Genomic DNA, 18,506 nt, shown 5'->3' on the forward strand with positions numbered 1-18,506 from the left:
CGGAGAGACTCCACGTGCGGAGCCTCGCTGTGCCCGCGTCTCTCCGCGCCGCACAATCCCCCGGCAGCACGCGGGCTCCCTGAACAGCCGCCTTCTCCCCAGCACCTGCAATGATTTCTCACGGGTTACCAGTCGTTATCATCATCATCATCCATGTCCTATTCACTGCTGGATTTTCCCACCCCCCACGCTGAGTGAATGTGCACAATGTGGCCGGGTTGAGCGTCCTCAACAGAAGGCCACACGGGGCTGGTGGTGCACAGCACGGGAGGGAGGGAGGGCCATGTGGAGTGGCTGTAGGAGCCCTGCTACATCAGTTGCTGTCACGATAACGATCCATCTCGCCCGGCGTCGAGACGAATGGGCCACACGCGGGTTTTGTGGGGTCGTGTCGCATGGCAGGTACCCACGTGACAACGCCGCCACCATCTGTCGAGAGCCGCCGCACTGTCGCTACTTGTAGCATCCTATGTCACGGCGAGGGTCCCGTGGATGAACGGGCACGGCTCACGCGTCGTCAACAGCGCCTTCTGCACCCGCCGCTCCAAAATTCAGCGTCCCGAATCGGAACGTTCACCTCTTGGCTGCCCGCGGAAACCTGCTGCTGCTGCTGCTCACGACGGCGTCTCCACCTGCCGCTGAGATCGAAGCAGCGGCGGCTCGCGCGCTGCCCGACGAACCCCCCCAGTGGTCCGACTTCCTCGCCCAGCGGCGACCAACACGGGGGGACCGTCAACATCAGCCACTCGCCCCCCGCCGCAGCTCCCCCCACCCCCCCCCCCCCACCGTGACCCCCGCCACGCCACTCGTCAAGGAAGCGGGAATCGTCGTCACGGTCAGTTTTAGTTTTTATTAACACGACTGCTCACGCAGACTCCTTGTGTAGCACAGACACCACGCACGAAGGGTTACCATGCCGGCGGCAATGCATGAACTCCCTGCCGACAGCCGCAGGTCGCGGCCAGCGGTGAGAGAAGCGCGCAATTTGCTCTTGAACTACGGGCAGCGCTTAAAGCCCCAGCAGAGAGACAGGAGGACGCCCTGGTTCGTGTCGCTGCGAGACTCGGGATGGGGGATTCGGGGCCTCAATCCTCCCAGGGTGGCCGTGCTCAAGGGATTCAGCCGGAGCTGTCCGGGGGCTCCGACTCCGGAAAACACGTCCCGCGCCCGGCACACCACATCCAGTGCACTACTGCGCGACGTCTTGTGGCTACTGCCAGGTTTGTGACACCTGCCGGGTCCTCCCAGCGCCCCGGAAAGATTCGGCTAGAAGCGAAGCCCTGGCGACATCACCCCCTCCTCCTCTCCCCCCCTCGCTCCCCTCCCCATCTCATGGCCCCGCTGCTCCTACAGAGTCCCAGGGGTTCTGCGGCTGCCCCGTGGGGAAGTCGGCACCAGACCCCGCAGCAGCAGCAGCAGCACCACCGCCGCCGCCGCCACGAGCGACAACGCGAGACCTTGGCACAAGCGCAGAGGTGCATCTAGTCGCAGCCGTTTAGACTGTCGTAAAAAAAGTTTTCTCGAAACTTAACTACGTCTTAATTTAAAACGATGTTCTAAAATTTTACCTTTAATGATATTCACGTGTTGAGGTTAAAACGTGTTAAAAGTGGCACAAGCACATCTGCTAAAGCTCTGCACACTGGGGCTTTAATGTCAGCGCACGTTTCGCGTTTTTATTGATTAAACTGCATATTCTTTCTAGAAGCAAAAAAAGCTCTCCTCGCATCGAAACCTACGGGCCACCACGCAGGGCGACACCCCGGTCACCGTCCAGGCCGCCGCTGCCCTGCGCGTGAACCCCCGACCGGAACGAGCGCTGCACCGGGACGGGCGGCGCCTCGCAGATGGGACGACGACCCGGCGCTCCCACGGGGACGTCCCCCCCACCACTGCCCCCTCCCCTAGAGGATCGCGCGGAGCGCGTCCCAATGCCGCGCTCGATGGAACGCTTCTTCTTCTACTCTGAGCCGACGTTAGAAAGCGCATCAAGCCGACAGAAGCACTCGTCCACGGGAGTGGAACAGCGCAGGGGCTTGCTAGGCAAGAGCGGCGGTTCCCCCTTACCCGCTAACACACACGGAATGCATACATTAATGCACCTTACAGTTAAAGCACACATACACAAACTAGTTTTTTTATATTATGAATTTAACCCCATAAAGTTTGTTTACAAACACTAACAGTTGGTTACTAGTTCTGCCTCTCCCGCTCATCAATGTCACTTAATCCTTTCTTTATCTTCAGCTCTCTCTCTCTCCCTCTAACAACATACACATTCCATTATTCCTGTACACGAAAAACTTTGTAATTTCAATAAGGAAAGAAAAAATAAGCAATGGCCATATTGGGCACAAGGCCAAAAAAATGGTAGCAGTGGCCGTGCCACATCACGGCACTTGGCTATAAGAGCTGCTGGAGGAGACCGGCGGGGCAATTCACAGGATCTTAAAGTGACCCCCGACCGACGGTGAGATCCCGACCTACGTCTAAAAAAAAGAGCATTTGAGATCAGACTCTAATAAAAAATTAACTATTTGCACAAATCTACAACCGAATATAATGTCTGGAACTTGTGTATTTGCATAACATCAAAGGCAGCTCAGCTTATATAGCCACGTGCTAAAATGGTCGATAATAATTTGAGTTGGGTTGTTCGAAATGCATATTTCGTGTTGCTTCTACTTTGCTCGCTCCGAGCGAGACCCGGCGTGGACTCTCACCGGGGCCCACAGCATGCGGCGTTTTGGTTTCACGATTTTTAAAAAGGGAAAAATAAAATCCCCCCCCCCCCCCCAAAACAAAGGACGAGTTGCTGCACTCCGCCCACGCCTTCCTCTGCACTGATGGCCCCGCAGTGTATGGGGGGGGGGGGGGGGCAAAAAAAAGTACCCAGGATCAGTGGTACCGTAGTGTCACACGCGAACCCACGACCTCATCGCCTCGCCCCCCACCACTCTGGCACGTCCTCTATCCACGCTCTCGCTGCCACCCGCAGAGATACACAACCACTACCTCGAGTGCCGCCCTGCGCCCCCCCCCCCGCCCTTAAGATGTCCCCACATGCCACGTACACTGCACATGGATTACAAAGTTAATGTGAACATTACGCATTTGTTACTCGACAACTTGCTCTTTACAAGGGAGATGTTCGGACCCTACAACAGCCCCTAAGTAGTGGCAGATCCGCAAGGAGTCGGCGAGGAACGATGCCCCCGTATTTAACTAGAATGTCATCTCCAGGTCAATCGAGCAATTAAGGTTACGGGTAACGAAGTTAGGGCTAGCAGGGTTGTTACACCCTCACCATCTCTCGCTCCACGACTACCGGGCACACCAACAGCTGTGTTCTAGTGCTTAGCGGGCGCGGGATATGCCATCGAAACAAATGCTAGTAGCAACGCCGTTCTATTTCTATTCTTCTCGTCTAACATTCCGTCTCTACTGGCTAGGTATCCAAAATGTTTCTCTCCTCCCCGCCGGCTCTCCGTTTACTTTTTCTTCCCGAAGAAGCTGAAGCGCTTCTCGCTCTTGCGGCTCGGGCTCGTCGTGTCGCTGGCGGCCGAGCCCGGCGACGTCGGCTTGCGGCGCAGCACCACGGCAGCAGGCGACTGCTGCTGCTGCTGCTGCGGCTCCCCACCGCCGAGGCTCGCCGTGTCCCCGCCGCCGCCGCTGGGCAGCCCGCTGGCGCTGGCGCTGCCCCCCATCCCCACGCCGCTCGCGCTCCCCGAACCCATCCCGTTCCCACAGATGCTCTGGATCCAGGCGTTCATCTCGTCCTGGGGGAAACGCGACGGTGCGGTCAGAGACGCTCAGCCCGCAACTGTTTCCCTTCGGGCGCTTGTGATCCAAGTGCGCTTCTGCGTGTCGTGCTCCAGATTTCGTTGCTACATATATACAGTAAAACCTGGATAGAATGGATGCGGGTGTGTCGATGTGTATGGTGTGTGAAGAGTTTGGAAAACAACTTTAAAAAATATTGGGGCAAGAGGCACTAGTTCCATTGTAGATAATATGGAATATTGGATGCTTTAGCAAGGCCAGAGCCCCATATGTGTCGAATTAACAAGGGTTTACGATATGCGTGTGTCGTTCAATAATCTAAGTCTGCATGCATTGGGAATCACAATAAGCGATTGTTGAATAGCGACATATTCCATGCACACACGCGTGGATATACGCGGTGATTCATCGCGACGCGTGGGCAGCGTTTAACTAAAACCATTCTCGCGCACAGGGGGGAGATGTGTGTGGGGTGTGTGGGGGGTGTGGGGGGTGTGGGGTGTGTGGGGTGTGTGGGGGGTGTGGGGTGTGTGGGGGGTGTGGGGGGTGTGGGGTGCGTGGGGTGTGTGGGGTGTGTGGGGCAGCGTGTGGGTGGAGACTTACGTCGTCCTTGGCTTGAAACAGGTATTCACTCCCGTCCGCAAGCCTGGCAAGACAACCAGCCACGCGCTCGCTTACCGTCGTCACACACAGAGACAGCATCTGCACCCTTCGTGAACACGCGTCGACAGATCTATCTACCTTGTTCACAAGCTGGAATGTCGTCCTCTGTCGCTAACATCTGAACGGTTGTTCCGGTGTGACGCTACACGACACAGGACGGTTGTTCCGGTGTGACGCTACACGGTACAGGGCGGTTGTTCCGGTGTGACGCTACACGGTACAGGGCGGTTGTTCCGGTGTGACGGTACAGGGCGGTTGTTCCGGTGTGACGCTACACGGGACGCGGTGCCAACGCCGACGCTCCCACGCTGGCCAGGCATCTAGGGAGAGGTGCGCATGGCCGCACTTCACTGCGTCACACGCGGCCTGCCGACAGACCGTCTGCGACAGCCCCACGCGTGCTGCCGGGTGGACGGGGGGGAGCGGGTGGATATTGGAAAGCATTCCTCGGTGATTCGACTGCCGCGCCGGGAGACCGAACCGGTTCGGTGTGCTCGCCAGTGCGCTGCGGCCGCGTGCCGCCGTGCACATTAAAAGTTGAACTTCAGTTGCGTTCCCTCGCTGCCGAAGATAAACCAAGTACAGCCTCACAGAGTTTAAGGGCCTTCAGAAGACCCTGAGCTTTGGGATGTTTGGCCATTTCCAAAACAACCAAATGCGCACGACGGGAGAACCTACTTGCTGTACCGCCTCTTACGGGTACCGTGCATGCGGCAGCCACAGCAAGCCTTCCCTCCGCGGGCGCGCGGCAGACTCACTGCAGCTTGAAGACGTGCTTCCTCTTCTTGTAGTCGGAGGCCACCTCGCAGGCGGCGCCGGCGAGGGGCAGGGGGGGCTCGTTGTGGTACAGAGCCCCCGCGGCGGCGCTCTTGTTGTCCTTGTAGAAGCCCAGGCCGAGGTCCGTGAGCTTGCAGAACACCGTGTTCCAGGACCTGCCGGTCACACACCACAAGCGAGGGTCCAACCGTCGCTGCCTCGTCCCTGTGGCTCGGTACTGCTCGGCAAGGCAAAGCGGCTACGTGTGGCGGGCTCGGAAAAACACGGGAAGCGTCGCTGGAAGGGGCGAGAGAGCCAGTGGCCGAGACTACCGATGGAATGGCAGACGAATGCGGGAACACGCGCGGGAGAACGTCTGCCGCAGAGATGGAATCATGAAATCAGTTCGTGTGCAGCTGCTAGCCGAATTGGACTTCTCTTCCCTGACTTCTCCTCCCTGGCGCTGCCGTACTTGGGATGAGTTTTTAACTTAAAATTATTAGGTTTTCAGATTTTTAGAAATAGTTTGGATCTCTTTTTTTTAAAATTGAGTAATAATTTAACGCGTCTACGTTGTTACAAAAGTGACGTCATCCGAAGCAACGCAACTTCACTATTGCTCGGGAAAATAGGGTGCCACCATTTCCTGCGACGTCACACTTTAAGAACAATCTGATATTAAAACATTCTTGGATTTTCCAAAATTTCACACCGAGGCCCGACTTTTATATCCCTTGGATTCCTCTGAACTTCGTGAACACGTTGATACGTGGGGAGAAAGCGGTGCGTCGGGCTGGGCGCGGGAGCGCAGCAGCTGAAGAGGAGCGCCGAGCGTGACGGCGGCACACTGGGCCTCTCGTGAGCGCGTGCGCCGGGTCACCTGCTGGAGGCCTTCTTCCCGTTGGCATCGAGCTCGTGCTTGCGGTGCAGGGAGCCCTCCTTGAGCGTGGCGGGCTGCACCTCGTCCGCGGCCGTTGGCACGGCGCTGCCGTCCGCCTCCTTCGCGTCCTCTCCGTTGGCCTGCGAGGCGACGCACAACGACGAGCGTGAGCCGAGCGCCAACCGAGCGTGTAAAATAGATCCACTGCTCGATTAATGGTTGGGCAGTTTTCATCTCTGTTGGCCGTTTTGAACCAGTGGTGGGAATGACATTCCTATGGCCAACCGTGAATGTGAACACCGTAACGACGATGGAGCGAGCAGACTGTCGACCGGGATTCATCCGACTGCTCTGGCACACCATCGACAGCGTGGTCACAGTCTGGCCTCTGACCACACTCGGCTCCACGTGCTCCACGTGCTCCACGTGTAATTGGGGCGTCAACGTTTGTGGGATAGAGGTCATCCCCCGCTCATCGGATGACCGTCGAACAAAGACGGTCACCGTGTCGCGCGCTTTCAGAGGCGCTTCTGCGGCCGTCTGGAACGCTCTTCCTTCCGATATGAGGAAGCCACTGGAGCTATGCACTTTTAAATCATCTAGCTTGAAAACTAGTTTCTTTCGAAACCGCTTTTTGTGTGTTTAGGTTGTTATCCTTTCCCTGTACCTCCAATTAGCACAGTTGGCTATGTATGGTGCAAAAGAAGTTCAAGATAGGTACATGAAACGGGACAAACGTTGGTGAACAGGGAGCCCAGCGACCTCTTCCGTAGCACAGCAGCAACGCGTTAGCCGCTGAGGAAGCGTGTGACGTGAATCGCAGGATGAGGACGACTGACCCCAGTGCTGTGCACTCGGAGACCCCGAGACATCCCACGTGGCGTGCCACACGGACGCATTCGCGCGACACAAAACAAGCCGGGTGCGAGCGACGCCCCACCTTCGGGGACTCTTGATCAGACGGGATACCATTCTGCACAGTCTGTTCCATTAACTCTTTTTCCCTGCAAAAAAATAGAAATGATAGCATCACGGCGAGGTACGCGATCGTCAAGGAAGCCGCACGAGTCTCTAACGCAGACAGTCGCACGCTCAATACGCAGTCCAGATTGAAAGAGACGGACATTGTTGATCGTGTCACAGCCAAATCGTTACAATGTCACCAAGCGCTGATCAAATGCATTGCAAATTCGTTTTAGAGTTACCCATCTTGGTAAATGACTTCTTTCTTGACAAATACATAAATAACCTGACGCCATTCCTCTGAGTAAATCACATTCCAATCGTACCTTGACAAAAAGTTAAAGAACGGTAATATACACAATGTAATACATTGAATTCCATTTTCTAACAGCCGTGCGTGGCAAGGTCAGTGCCGTGACCAATGCGGCAAACCCGAGGCAACCAATGGGGAGCTGAGCAGCGGTGAAGTCTCAAGAAGTCTTGTAACTGGGACAAAGCCTCGTGGCGTAGTTGCGCTCGACGCGTGTGGGGCCTCGTCCCCTAGTCCTGCGCGAGCCCGGGGAAGCTCCCCTCTCTCTCTAACCTCTCCTCCTGCTCTGCTGCCCGCCGCGCCTCCTCCTCCTCCTCCTTCTCCTGGCGCTCGCGCTTCAGCTGCTCTTGGCGCCTCTCCTCCGCCAAGCGCGCCTCCCGCCGCTTGTGCTCGCGGACCTCCAGCTGTGCCGCCAGACACACGGGGACACGGACGACCGCGCGCAGATCTGAGTGGTGAGAGTCGTGGGGGCTACGGAAACCACCACGTAAGAGAAGAGAGATGAGTCCGAGTGTGGTAATGGAGGCACGGGTGCTCTATCCGTGTCACTGTGGGGATCAGAGAGGAGCAGGACGCTCGGCGACTCGAAAATAAGTTGTCGGCGTTCGAGCGCAGGAGTCCGACACGGACGCTGGGAATTCCGTGACGGTGCAGGAGAAGCGACGCAGAGTCCCGAGGAGAAGAGGGCAGGCGACGGCTGTGGACGTGATTCGGCATAGATTGTTACGCTGGGTGGGACGCGTCCAGGGTGGGGGAGACGGGCATTGTGGGGGTCTCTGCGAGACAAGAGCTAAGGCCAGATGGGGGAGGCTTGTTAGCGGAGACCTTGGAGGCCGCCTGTCGACCGCGCAGGAGCTGCGAGATTTGACGGAGGGGCGGTGCCATCGGCGGCTTTGGCCACGATGGCGAGAGGCGGTGAGGCAAACAAGGTCTTGTATCCGTCTGTGTGTGTATCCGCGCGTGTGTGTGTGTCTCTGTGTGTCGGTGTACGTGTCTTTGTTGGTGCATGTGTGTTCGTGTATCCGTATGTGTGTCGGCGTGTGCATATCCGTGTGTGTGCGTGTGTCGGTGTGCGTGTGTCGGTGTGCGTGTGTCTGTGTGCGTGTGTCGGTGTGCGCGTGTGTCGGTGTGCGTGCGAGCGAGCACACACAGTGGTCAGCCTCTCGAGCAGCGCGATGCGCTCCTCCCAGGTGCCGGCCGACTTCTCGAAGGCCTCCTGCCGCTTGAGCAGCTCGTCCACCTCGTCTGCGCTCTCCCCAAACTCCTGGCACGTGACGTGCGGCTCCTGCGCCAGCAGCCAGGCCTCCGCCACGCCGGCGTCCCTCGCAAACTGGTGCACCTCCAGCACTGCACGCAGCGCACACACGCACGCACGCACGCAGCGCACACGCGCACGCACGCACGCAGCGCACACACGCACGCACGCAGCGCACACACGGACGCACGCAGCGCTCACGCGCACAGCCTTCCAACGAGCGTTTGTCCTCGGAAGTATTTCATTATTCGATTTATATTCATGCTGAGACCACGGGGCTCGGACAGCAGCTCTGCCCCGGATAGCAACTCACGTTTCACTGATGCTGGATTATCTTTAGGAGCGTTATTGTGACCCCTCATTACAAACGGACAGAGGAACACGTAGACGGACAGACAGAGGTGATTTTATATCCATCCCCATCACAGCCGAATGTTATAAATATATTACGCGTTTAATAATAAATGTCCCTAAGGTGAGGGCTTGCAGAGGCCTTCATCCACGAGGTGAGGGACCTCGGCTTGTTGGGTGACGATGAGGGTATTGACTCCCCTGCAGCGATATCAGAGACCGCACGGCCTGCCCCCGACACCCGCCACTCTGCGCTGCTGCACAGACGTCGTGCGGTCACGACCGCTGCCATGGAACCTTCCCGCGACACCGGGTTCCGGCAATGCTCGAAACGGACTTGTTGAAAGGCGAATGCAAGGAATATTTGTTTCTTTAGTTTTCTTTAAGACAGTAAAATCTGATAATGAGCATGGACAAAATGACCATATTTAAATAGTTAACACTTCGCAGCCCACACATCCTGTGATCATCCAGAGCAACGGCTACAAGGGACATGAGGGAGGGAGGGAGGGAGGCTCGCTTACTGAGCTTGAGCCACTCGGCGCGATCCTCCCAGTGCAAGACCATGCCCTTCCGCTTGCCCTTCAGCTGCTCCAGCTTCTCCTCAATCTGCATCAACAACAACAATAACAATGGCGGCAGCAGCAGCAGCAGCTTTCTCGAGTGTGCGGTGGAACATGGTGAATATTGGCACTGGAGTCGTGACGGTGATGGCGATCCCACGACGTAGCTCGCGAAATAATATTCTCATTAACCATCGTCTGTTTTTTGTCTTTCAAAATATCGTCAAATTGTGATTATCGTCGATTGTTTAATTCTTCTGAGACACTGGGTGCGCCGGTGGCGGTACCTCGTCGGAGGCGTAGTGCCCGCGGTCGAGCAGCGACTGCCCCATCTCCACCACGGCGACGAAGCTGTCGTTACGCGCGTCCATCTCGGCCTTGACGCCCTGGTGGTTGGTGATGTGCAGCTCGGCAGAGGAAACGTCCCTGGGCGCATGACGAGACGCACACACGCACACACACGCGCACGCACGCACACACACGCGCACGCACGCACGCACACGCACGCACACACGCGCGCACACACGCACACGCACGCACACACACACGCGCACGCACACACACACACGCACGCACACACACACGCACGCACGCACACACACGCGCACACACATACACGCGCACGCACACACACACACACGCACACGCGCACGCACACACGCACACATGCTCGTGTGTCAGTAACTTCACTCGTTCACTCCGGCCTCCTGCGCCGTCTCGTGAACGTCATTCGTCGTAATTCGTACCCCCTCCCCCCCTCATATAAATCGTTTCCCGGGAGCAGAGAATTTATCGGTGAAAATTTCAGACATTCAAAATTGCTCGAAACAACGCTGGGTAGCATGTGCCGTCTCCCGGCACATCGGAGCCACGCCAGCCCAGAGCCCTCACGGCACTGGTGGAGTTCCGCTGGCGACGTGCTCAGCCAAGCCAGAACCAAAATGCAAACTGGCCTCACAAGAAGCCTGAACCTGGCTCAGGGTTAAGCAGGGCCCGGCACGGGGTTAATCATTTTAGTTCGTTGTGCGTGAGGTCAGTGGCACGGCACAGCTCGTGCAATGGAAAAACAGCCTGGCTCCCCCCCTCCTCGAGCCGTGCAGGGCTGGCTCGGCACGGCCTTGGCATGGGCTTGAACGTGCCAGTGGAAACGAGGTGCGCCCTTACACTGGCATGGAGAGATCAGTGACAATCAGGCGACGTGACCAACAGTCGCGAGACTGTGGCCAGTACGCCTGCCCGCTCACATGCCTGCGAGACCGCTGCTGTATCGGCTATTGGAACCTTCCATTATCCGGGCCGACAGCCACGCTCCCATTTTCACCGCTAGATACGCGGGGACGCCTGTGGGCATCGCAACAGCGGCAGTTAAGTTCTTCTCCGCAGACTCCATCTCAAATGTGTGCATCCCACGATCCTGCAGCCAGCTTGCAGAAAGCGTCTTTACTCTTGGCGCTATCGTTTATCCCAAGCACTCGCTCTCCGCTAACCCTCTCCCCTTCTACAGGACCCTCCGCCCTCTATCATTGCGAAATATCCCCCATCCACCACTCCCTCGCGTGAGCAGCTGCTGCTGCTGATGAGATCTGCATCCCTACTTTTCTAACATCTCTACGTGACTACCACAACTCGTTTCTCTACATTTCGCCCCCTGTAATTTAAGCTGAAGTTGCGAGTGCTGTTATAATCCGGGAGGTATGTGCGTGTGTGTATCAGTCAGGTGGGGAGCGGTAGTGTAGCCGGTTAGCGCTACGCTGCGCTATGACCCTGGCGACCCGGGTTCGATTCCCGCTCACGGCCAACACCAGTGACGATTATCTAAACCGGTCCTGGGCCTCCCCTAGGTCGACTCAGCCTCAGGGAGACAAAGGCGGTCGGGCGTGGTAATGGCCACCCACCCCCTCGTGTGCCGTTCCAGCCTTCATAGGTGCCACTCGCTAACAGCACTTGCCCCTACAGTCTGTTAAGGCTACACGGGGGGGGATCTTTGTCTTGTCTTGTGTGCATGTGACCAGATTTGTATAACTGTGCCGACACCGGGGTCAAAAAGTTTGGGGTGCGTCTGATTTTCCAGAGGGTCTTATAACGTGGGGAATACAGTAGTGTCATTATGCAAGCAGAGCCCTGCAGCGCCACAGGGAGATACGAGAATAGAAGCGGGAATACAAATCGCGGCAATTTGCCGAACAGCGGAGAAGGTGAATGTGTAATCCCCCCGCGAGGGAGCGTGTGCTTCGAGGCAGCCTGCCATCAATATTGACGAACTCCACGCCCCCGGCTGCAGCCGATCATCAGGTGCCGTGCAGCTCGGCGCCGAGGGCCGGGAGGGCTGGGAGGGCTCGCCGTGTCGTGGGGGGCGCTGACCCCTGAGGCCGTCTCCGCCACGGTAAACGTCCTTGTCAGCCGGAGCCCTCGCCGGAGTCACATCTTTCGTCAATTTCTGCTTTTGGATTTTTTTTCCCCCTCCGGGTCCTCCGGGGTTTTTCCCTCCACGTTTAGAAAAACGCGTTTCGATTATTTGGCTGCGATCAATATCCACATGATAACCCACTTGGTTGAGATAGAATTTGTGCGCTGGTCGATTCTGAAAAAGAAGCTAATAGCTCAGTGGGCTTCAACTGGTCAAATAAAAACAAGTAATTTGCTTCCCACTCGTATACTTTGCACTCCTATCGTGTTTTTGTTTCTTATTGTAACCTTCTGCCCCGCCCCTACTGGACATCTGTGAAAAGAGTTTTATAGCTCATCAGATTCCTCCAGTAGAAATACAAATTCAGATTTGTGGTTGCGAATTAACTGTCTTCGGCGACCTGATGTGACAGCAGAAGAATTTTAACGAGGTCGGAGCGGAAGGTGCAAGGCCAATGGCAGTTCCGAGGTAAACAACATCTGTTAACGTATCCTTTATAGATTCATGCACTGCAGATCGATTTAGAGGTTGAAATGTAAGGTACTTTTATGGCAACATTTGTCAATCGCAGTGTAACTGACCCAACATGACAAACAATTGCATGATCTTTCTATCGGTAGAAAATATTATCAAGAGTGGCATCAAAAGAGAGCCTTTCCATGGGGGTAATAATCTGCATCAATTTCCATCAGGAATGCCTCCATCTTTGAGCATTACACGTCAACAAATCAGCTTCAATTGCATTACGAATAATTGACGGGTGCTTCATCCTCGACGTGACCCTCATTTCCGGATGAGGTGGGCGATGAGGTCCCTAAGACCCCGTGGCATTGCGAGTCTCTCGGTCGTGTGGCACTCACGGTCTCAGCCGGCATCACCCAGAAGCACGGCCTTTTCTCCTCAAGACTCCAGAACGCATTTTTAAATGATCTCAGAGGTAGCTCTGCTCTATCCACTTCCGCAAAACGGTCTCCAACACGGAGCGTCGCACCAATCCCACATCGATAACGCAATTGGGATATCTGTGTAAAAAAACGTAAATCCTCAGACCTTGGCTTCTCCTGAGCCTCCATCTGCCTCTCGATGCCCTCCATCCACAGCAGGAGGTCGCGGGCAGCGCTGAAGAAGCGGCACTTCTCCCACGTGTCGGAGAGCAGCTGGCGGCGCGTGGCACACGCCGCCAGCAGCCCCTCCCAGGCGCTCACGGCCTCCCGCTCCCTCTGGTGGATCTCCTCCGCCTTGTCCCCCGCGTACGATTCCTGCAGGCCGCGCGCCGACTCCTGGAGCGCCGTCACCTGCACGGCGACGAGACGACGTCGCATGAGCACCGCCCCACGCGAGGCCTCCGGGTCGTCATCACCGCCGGGACGATGAGGCGGTGAAGTCAATTCATCAACTGGTCGATTGCTCTGGTTCCTTTGAAAATTGGTGGCCGCCCCGACATCGGTCGGGACGGCCACTGGATTTGAACTGCGAAGCTCGACAACAAGCGTCACCGCTGGGCCACTGCTGGGCCACCGCTGGGCCACCACTGGGCCACCGCCCCACCGCCCCACCACCCCGTACTCCTACACAATTTGCTATTCGTCCAGCCCAGGGGTCGGCAACCTGCTGGTCTGGAGCCGCACGCGGTGGCTCTTTATGGACTGCTTCGTGACGTTATTCGTTAAGGGCCGCCGTCTTGTATTCAAATTGCATTGCGGCTCTTGAAATAGAGGTTTTTTTACCTAATTCGAAAAAATATGGCTCTTGTTGTTATTTTGGTTGCCGACCTCTGATCCAACCATATGCAAGCTTCAGGATATATTATTGTTGTGACATCACCATCGCATTGTGGTTGCATGCTAAACACTGATTGTAAGGGCACACAGCCTACGTAGTAATGCGCCTACACAACAAACCCACTTTAGGGTGTGCTTGCTTAAACAAATGTTGTTGCATACTATTTGACTGGAAAGTCAATAGGCTGATGGACTAAAACACATATTTGATTTTGCCCACAATGCCCCACGGCAATGCATAACGAGTTTGTGTTACACGGTGAGAGAAACGAGTCGTTACGTTGCGCCGTGTTCATGCGGACTTCAGGAGCGTTTGCTCAGCGGCGCGCTCGGACCGAGGCTACGACGCCGGCGCCAACCCCCCCCCCCCACCTGCGTGCCGAAGGCCTGCACGTCGGTCTCGAAGGCGGCGTGGGCCCTCTGCTGGCTCTCCACGGAGATGAGGTCCCGCGCGAGCTCGTCGGGCAGCAGCTGCTGCTTCTCGCGCACGCGCCCCAGCACCTCGCGCGCGTCGTGCACGAACCTGGCGGCGGCAGCAGCAGCAGCACGCGGCCGTCGTCACGCACCGCACGGCCCCCGGCCACGACGAGCGGGGACGAGTCTCCGTCTCTCTCACGACGATAAAGGTCAAAGGTAATGCTGCCGCCCTGCAATCGCTCGCTCCGCTGCTGGCGGAAGGGCCTCTGCTGGAGGGAGCTCTAGAGTGACCCAGTAGAGGGTATTTGGCCTACTTTTTCGCAATGGCCAGACATCTTTGTACGTACGCATGTATGTTGCAGTTTTCTCGCACCGCACGTAGCCAAGTGCTAATCGGAGATGTGGTCTTTGAAAGTGGGATTACCCACATTTGACCCCACCACACGTGACCTGCTGATTACTAACTATGGTGTACTCAATCATACATATGGGTGGACAGAGGATTAACACGGTTTTCGACGCACAGTGCGATAGAAGTCCAAAATACATACACATATAAAAAAAACTTGCGACCTCTGGATTGCAAGTCTAGTGTGTTCAGCATGATACCACGGCAGTAGCACCACCATCTCTCGTGCTATGACCAAAACGCCAATTATTTTAGCAGGAGGGTCCTGCAATAGGATGTTTAGGGGAGCGAGTGAATGTGTGGGCAAGTGGCTGAGTGGATGAGTGAGCGAGTGAGCGGGGGAGCAGGTAAGCAGGTAGGTAAGTGGGTGAGTAGGTGAGTAGGCGAGTGAGTGGGTGAGTAGGTGAGCGAGTGGGTGAGTAGGCGAGCGAGTAGGTGAGTAGGCGAGCGAGTGGGTGAGTAGGTGAGCAGGCGAGCGAGTGGGTGAGTAGGTGAGTAGGCGAGCGAGTGGGTGAGTAGGTGAGTAGGCGAGCGAGTGGGTGAGTAGGTGAGTAGGCGAGCGGGTAGGTGAGTAGGCGAGCGAGTGGGTGAGTAGGTGAGTAGGCGAGCGAGTGGGTGAGTAGGTGAGTAGGTGAGCGAGTGGGTGAGTAGGCGAGCAGGCGAGCGAGTGGGTGAGTAGGCGAGCAGGCGAGCGAGTGGGTGAGTAGGTGAGTAGGCGAGCGAGTGGGTGAGTAGGTGAGTAGGCGAGCGAGTGGGTGAGTAGGTGAGCAGGTAGGTAAGTGGGTGAGTAGGCGAGCGAGTGGGTGAGTAGGCGAGCAGGTGAGCGGGTGGGCAGGACCTGTGCAGCCGGCGCGAGGCGGCGAGCATCTGCGCCCGCGTCTCCATGAGCTCGAGCAGCTCGGCCCAGCCCTCGGCCAGCGTGTCCTTCCACTCGGCGGCCGCCGCCGCCGACTCGGCATTGCCGCCGGCGATGACCACGTCGGCGGCCGCCATGACGCCGCTCACGCGCTCGTGGCCCGTCGCCGCCGTCTCCCGCGCAAACTCCGCGAACCGCTCCTCCAGGAGCTGCGCACGGACGGAGTGACGGAGCGACGCGCAGACGTCATTAACGTACACTTCAAGGCCGGGTTAGTAATCGACTCCACGCAGTCCATGGTTTGGCCATGGGCCTTGTGCTCAGGATTCTCTTTCAACCGTTACCGCTACAATTAATGTTCTTATTAGTCGACTTGCTGCATTTTATCCGGAGATCCCCATTGGGATCCACGGATGAAATGCACCTTAAAAATGTAAATTATTATTGCTATTTATCAATAACCCACTAACTTCGTGGTAGGCTAGATGGATCACGTGACATTAAGAGGCGAAGGCTGATGGAGACGCCTTTGCACAGTCCAAATTCACAGCAACTGCTGACAACGGGAACCTCTGACATTCAAACGCAGCGCAAGACAGCAGCGCGCATGATCCGAGACGCACGATACAATCCCTCTGGTGGCGGCCATGAGAATTGGCAAACTACGAAGCAGAACAGCTGAGCTCTAACAGACTGTGCTGGCGTGACCACGGACTGTGTAACTTTTAGTCCCAGTTTGAGTTCATGTGCTGAGGTGAGATCTGTCTCCTCTCACGCAGTATCCTCCTGAGTAGCCATGACACGAATGAAACGAATAGGAATGAAACAGTGTTTATATTGGAGAAGGTCAAGAGGTCATCATGGCCAATGCCATTAATGCCATTAATGCCATCAGAGTTCACCAAGGGATAAAAATTGGCAATATAAATAATTTACTTCACTCTCTGCCCCCTATGTGAAGGCACAACGCTTATGAGCAGATTAACTCTAAATATTTTACAATCTACCAATGTATCCTTTACTTCGAGGGAGTGGTGGCTCAGCGCTGTGCGCACTGCGCTGGGAGCCCGGCGACCTACGTTGAAATCCCTGCCACAGCTGACGTCAGGAGCGGATTATATCTGACCTGGTCATGAGCTCGCCCATTCACTCACGAGCACTGACCGGAATGGTGAAGTATGTTTAAACAACGCGCACGGCTGACACAGCATTGCGAGCTCTTTATCTCGTAGTGGATTGAGAAAGGGTTGTACACTTTTAATTATCACGAGGACGGCAATGCAGTGTCAATGTCAAATACTATATTGATTGTCACCAAGAAGCCGGGATGATGACCCAAGCAATCGCAGAAAGCTGAACATTGATTATAGATTCCATTACACGGAGCAGAACGGAAGTGATGGACACGGGGCTGTATTGTGGTAGGATTGGATGTCACCTGCACTGGAATTAGATAGACCTGTGTACATCTACAGGCATGTGGAAAAAATCTACAGAGGCTGGAAAACTCGAGATGACATCTGGCTCGGGAGCATGGCCAGTTCAAGGGCGAGTGTCTCTGTAAGAGAGCGTTGGGATTGCTTTGGAACTAACTCTGTGTTGCTCAGAGGAACGGTGGCAGGGTGCCAGCACAGGGTTCATCAATCAATCAATCGAGCCTTTATTTCTCGAGCACTATGTCGTGCAAAATATGCAATTCAAAGTGCTGTACAGATTAAAGAAAACATTGTTGAAAGACTAAAACGCAAGAACAATAAAAGCAATTTCCATACAAACAAAATTGCATTATAATAAATTGCTATCGAAGGCATATTAAAAAAAAGAACACTATAAAATCATCTTAAGTAAAAGCAAGTTTAAAAAGGTAAGTTTTTCGATTTCACTTGAAATTGCTGAATGATTGTGAAGCCCTCGCGCATAGTCAGCGAAGGAGCGCTGTGCGCCAAAGGCGTGACCCTCTTGCGACAGCATTCGCATCAACGTCTCTCGCTGCCACACCGGCGTTCGATCCACGAATCAGGGTGGGGGGGGCATTCCTTTGAGGTCGCAGTTCTCACTTCGAACGTAGACAGCCAACCGAAGTGTGCATCAAGAAGGGCAACGCTGTCCACAAAGTGACAGCCTTCTCTCTCGAGCTAAGCTCTCGATCGCTAGGAGACCGGTCGCAGATGCAACGGTGACATTTAAGACAAAGTCGAACCATCGGATGCCAAGAAGGCGTCTTTGGCATCGCATGTGGAAGGACTGTAGTTTGGGAAAGAAATTATCAATGTTATAGACGCTTCACCAATTGGGTTGATGAAGCGGACTCACGGTGCCTCGGTGGGGGTGGCAGACTCACGGTGACCTGGGGGTGGGGGGGGGGGAAGGTGACGGACTCACGGTGACGTGCTCGTAGTCCTGGCCCAGCTCGTGCGAGGAGGCCACCACCTCCCGCTCGGCGATCCACTGCTCCAGCTCCTCCACCTCGCGGCTCAGCTGGAAGAGGCCGTGCTTTTCGGACAGTTTCCCGCGTCGCTCCTCCGCCAGGTCCTTGAGGCTGGCGTACTGCTTGTCCGCCTGCGACTGCCGCAGCAGGATCCGGTCGCTGAGGGACGCAAGCGAGCGGCGGTGGCGGCGACGTTAGCGTGGAATAAACCAACTGTTTCTAATGATCCTTGCGATTTGTCAGACTCATTTACAGAGATCCGCCACAGTAGAAAATGAAGAGTTGCTGGCAGCACCAGATATCACCATGCCTATCACCTACACGGACCACCATCACCAGCCATGGTCTGTTCACTGCTGAATGAAGGCCTCCCCAAGCCGTAGCCACCCCCCTCAATCCCACGGTGCCTGCCACGCTTCATCTCCCTGGTGGACATCCCCAAGTGGACGTTCGCTCCTCTGGCAGTCTCCGTCTCGCGTCTCCACCGCCGGACACCCAACCCTGACAGCGACGCGGCGAGTCCAAGCCCAGCGCGCTAAATCTAAATTGTAACCTTGCACAACTCCTGAGATTGCGTCCATAGCATGGACGACAGCAGGCAACACCCCTCTTACAGTTCAGTTTCACAATTATTATTTATGTAAAATAAAATTCTTAGATTTATCGCGAATGAGCTCATGGTGA

At 55.8% G+C, this 18,506-nt stretch overlaps 1 protein-coding gene across 1 annotated transcript in view; it reads right to left on the minus strand.

The window, feature by feature from the left end:
* Positions 1-836: 836 nt before the first annotated feature.
* Positions 837-18,506, minus strand: part of LOC144943904 (spectrin beta chain, non-erythrocytic 1-like) — a 74,709-nt gene continuing 57,039 nt past the window's right edge. Inside the window, exons 29-41 of the mRNA XM_078871753.1 lie at positions 17,777-17,981; positions 15,377-15,603; positions 14,085-14,235; positions 12,982-13,226; positions 9,812-9,950; positions 9,486-9,570; positions 8,506-8,702; positions 7,629-7,759; positions 7,023-7,086; positions 6,083-6,222; positions 5,205-5,378; positions 4,387-4,429; positions 837-3,779 (exon numbers count right to left, since the gene is read on the minus strand). Of these exons, the coding sequence (XP_078727879.1) occupies positions 3,492-3,779; positions 4,387-4,429; positions 5,205-5,378; positions 6,083-6,222; positions 7,023-7,086; positions 7,629-7,759; positions 8,506-8,702; positions 9,486-9,570; positions 9,812-9,950; positions 12,982-13,226; positions 14,085-14,235; positions 15,377-15,603; positions 17,777-17,981 (2,089 nt within the window). The 3' untranslated portion in view covers positions 837-3,491. The remainder of the gene's footprint in view (positions 3,780-4,386; positions 4,430-5,204; positions 5,379-6,082; positions 6,223-7,022; positions 7,087-7,628; positions 7,760-8,505; positions 8,703-9,485; positions 9,571-9,811; positions 9,951-12,981; positions 13,227-14,084; positions 14,236-15,376; positions 15,604-17,776; positions 17,982-18,506) is intronic.

The sequence above is a fragment of the Lampetra fluviatilis genome, chromosome 33 (assembly GCF_964198595.1).
Source record: "Lampetra fluviatilis chromosome 33, kcLamFluv1.1, whole genome shotgun sequence".
NCBI lineage: Eukaryota > Metazoa > Chordata > Hyperoartia > Petromyzontiformes > Petromyzontidae > Lampetra > Lampetra fluviatilis.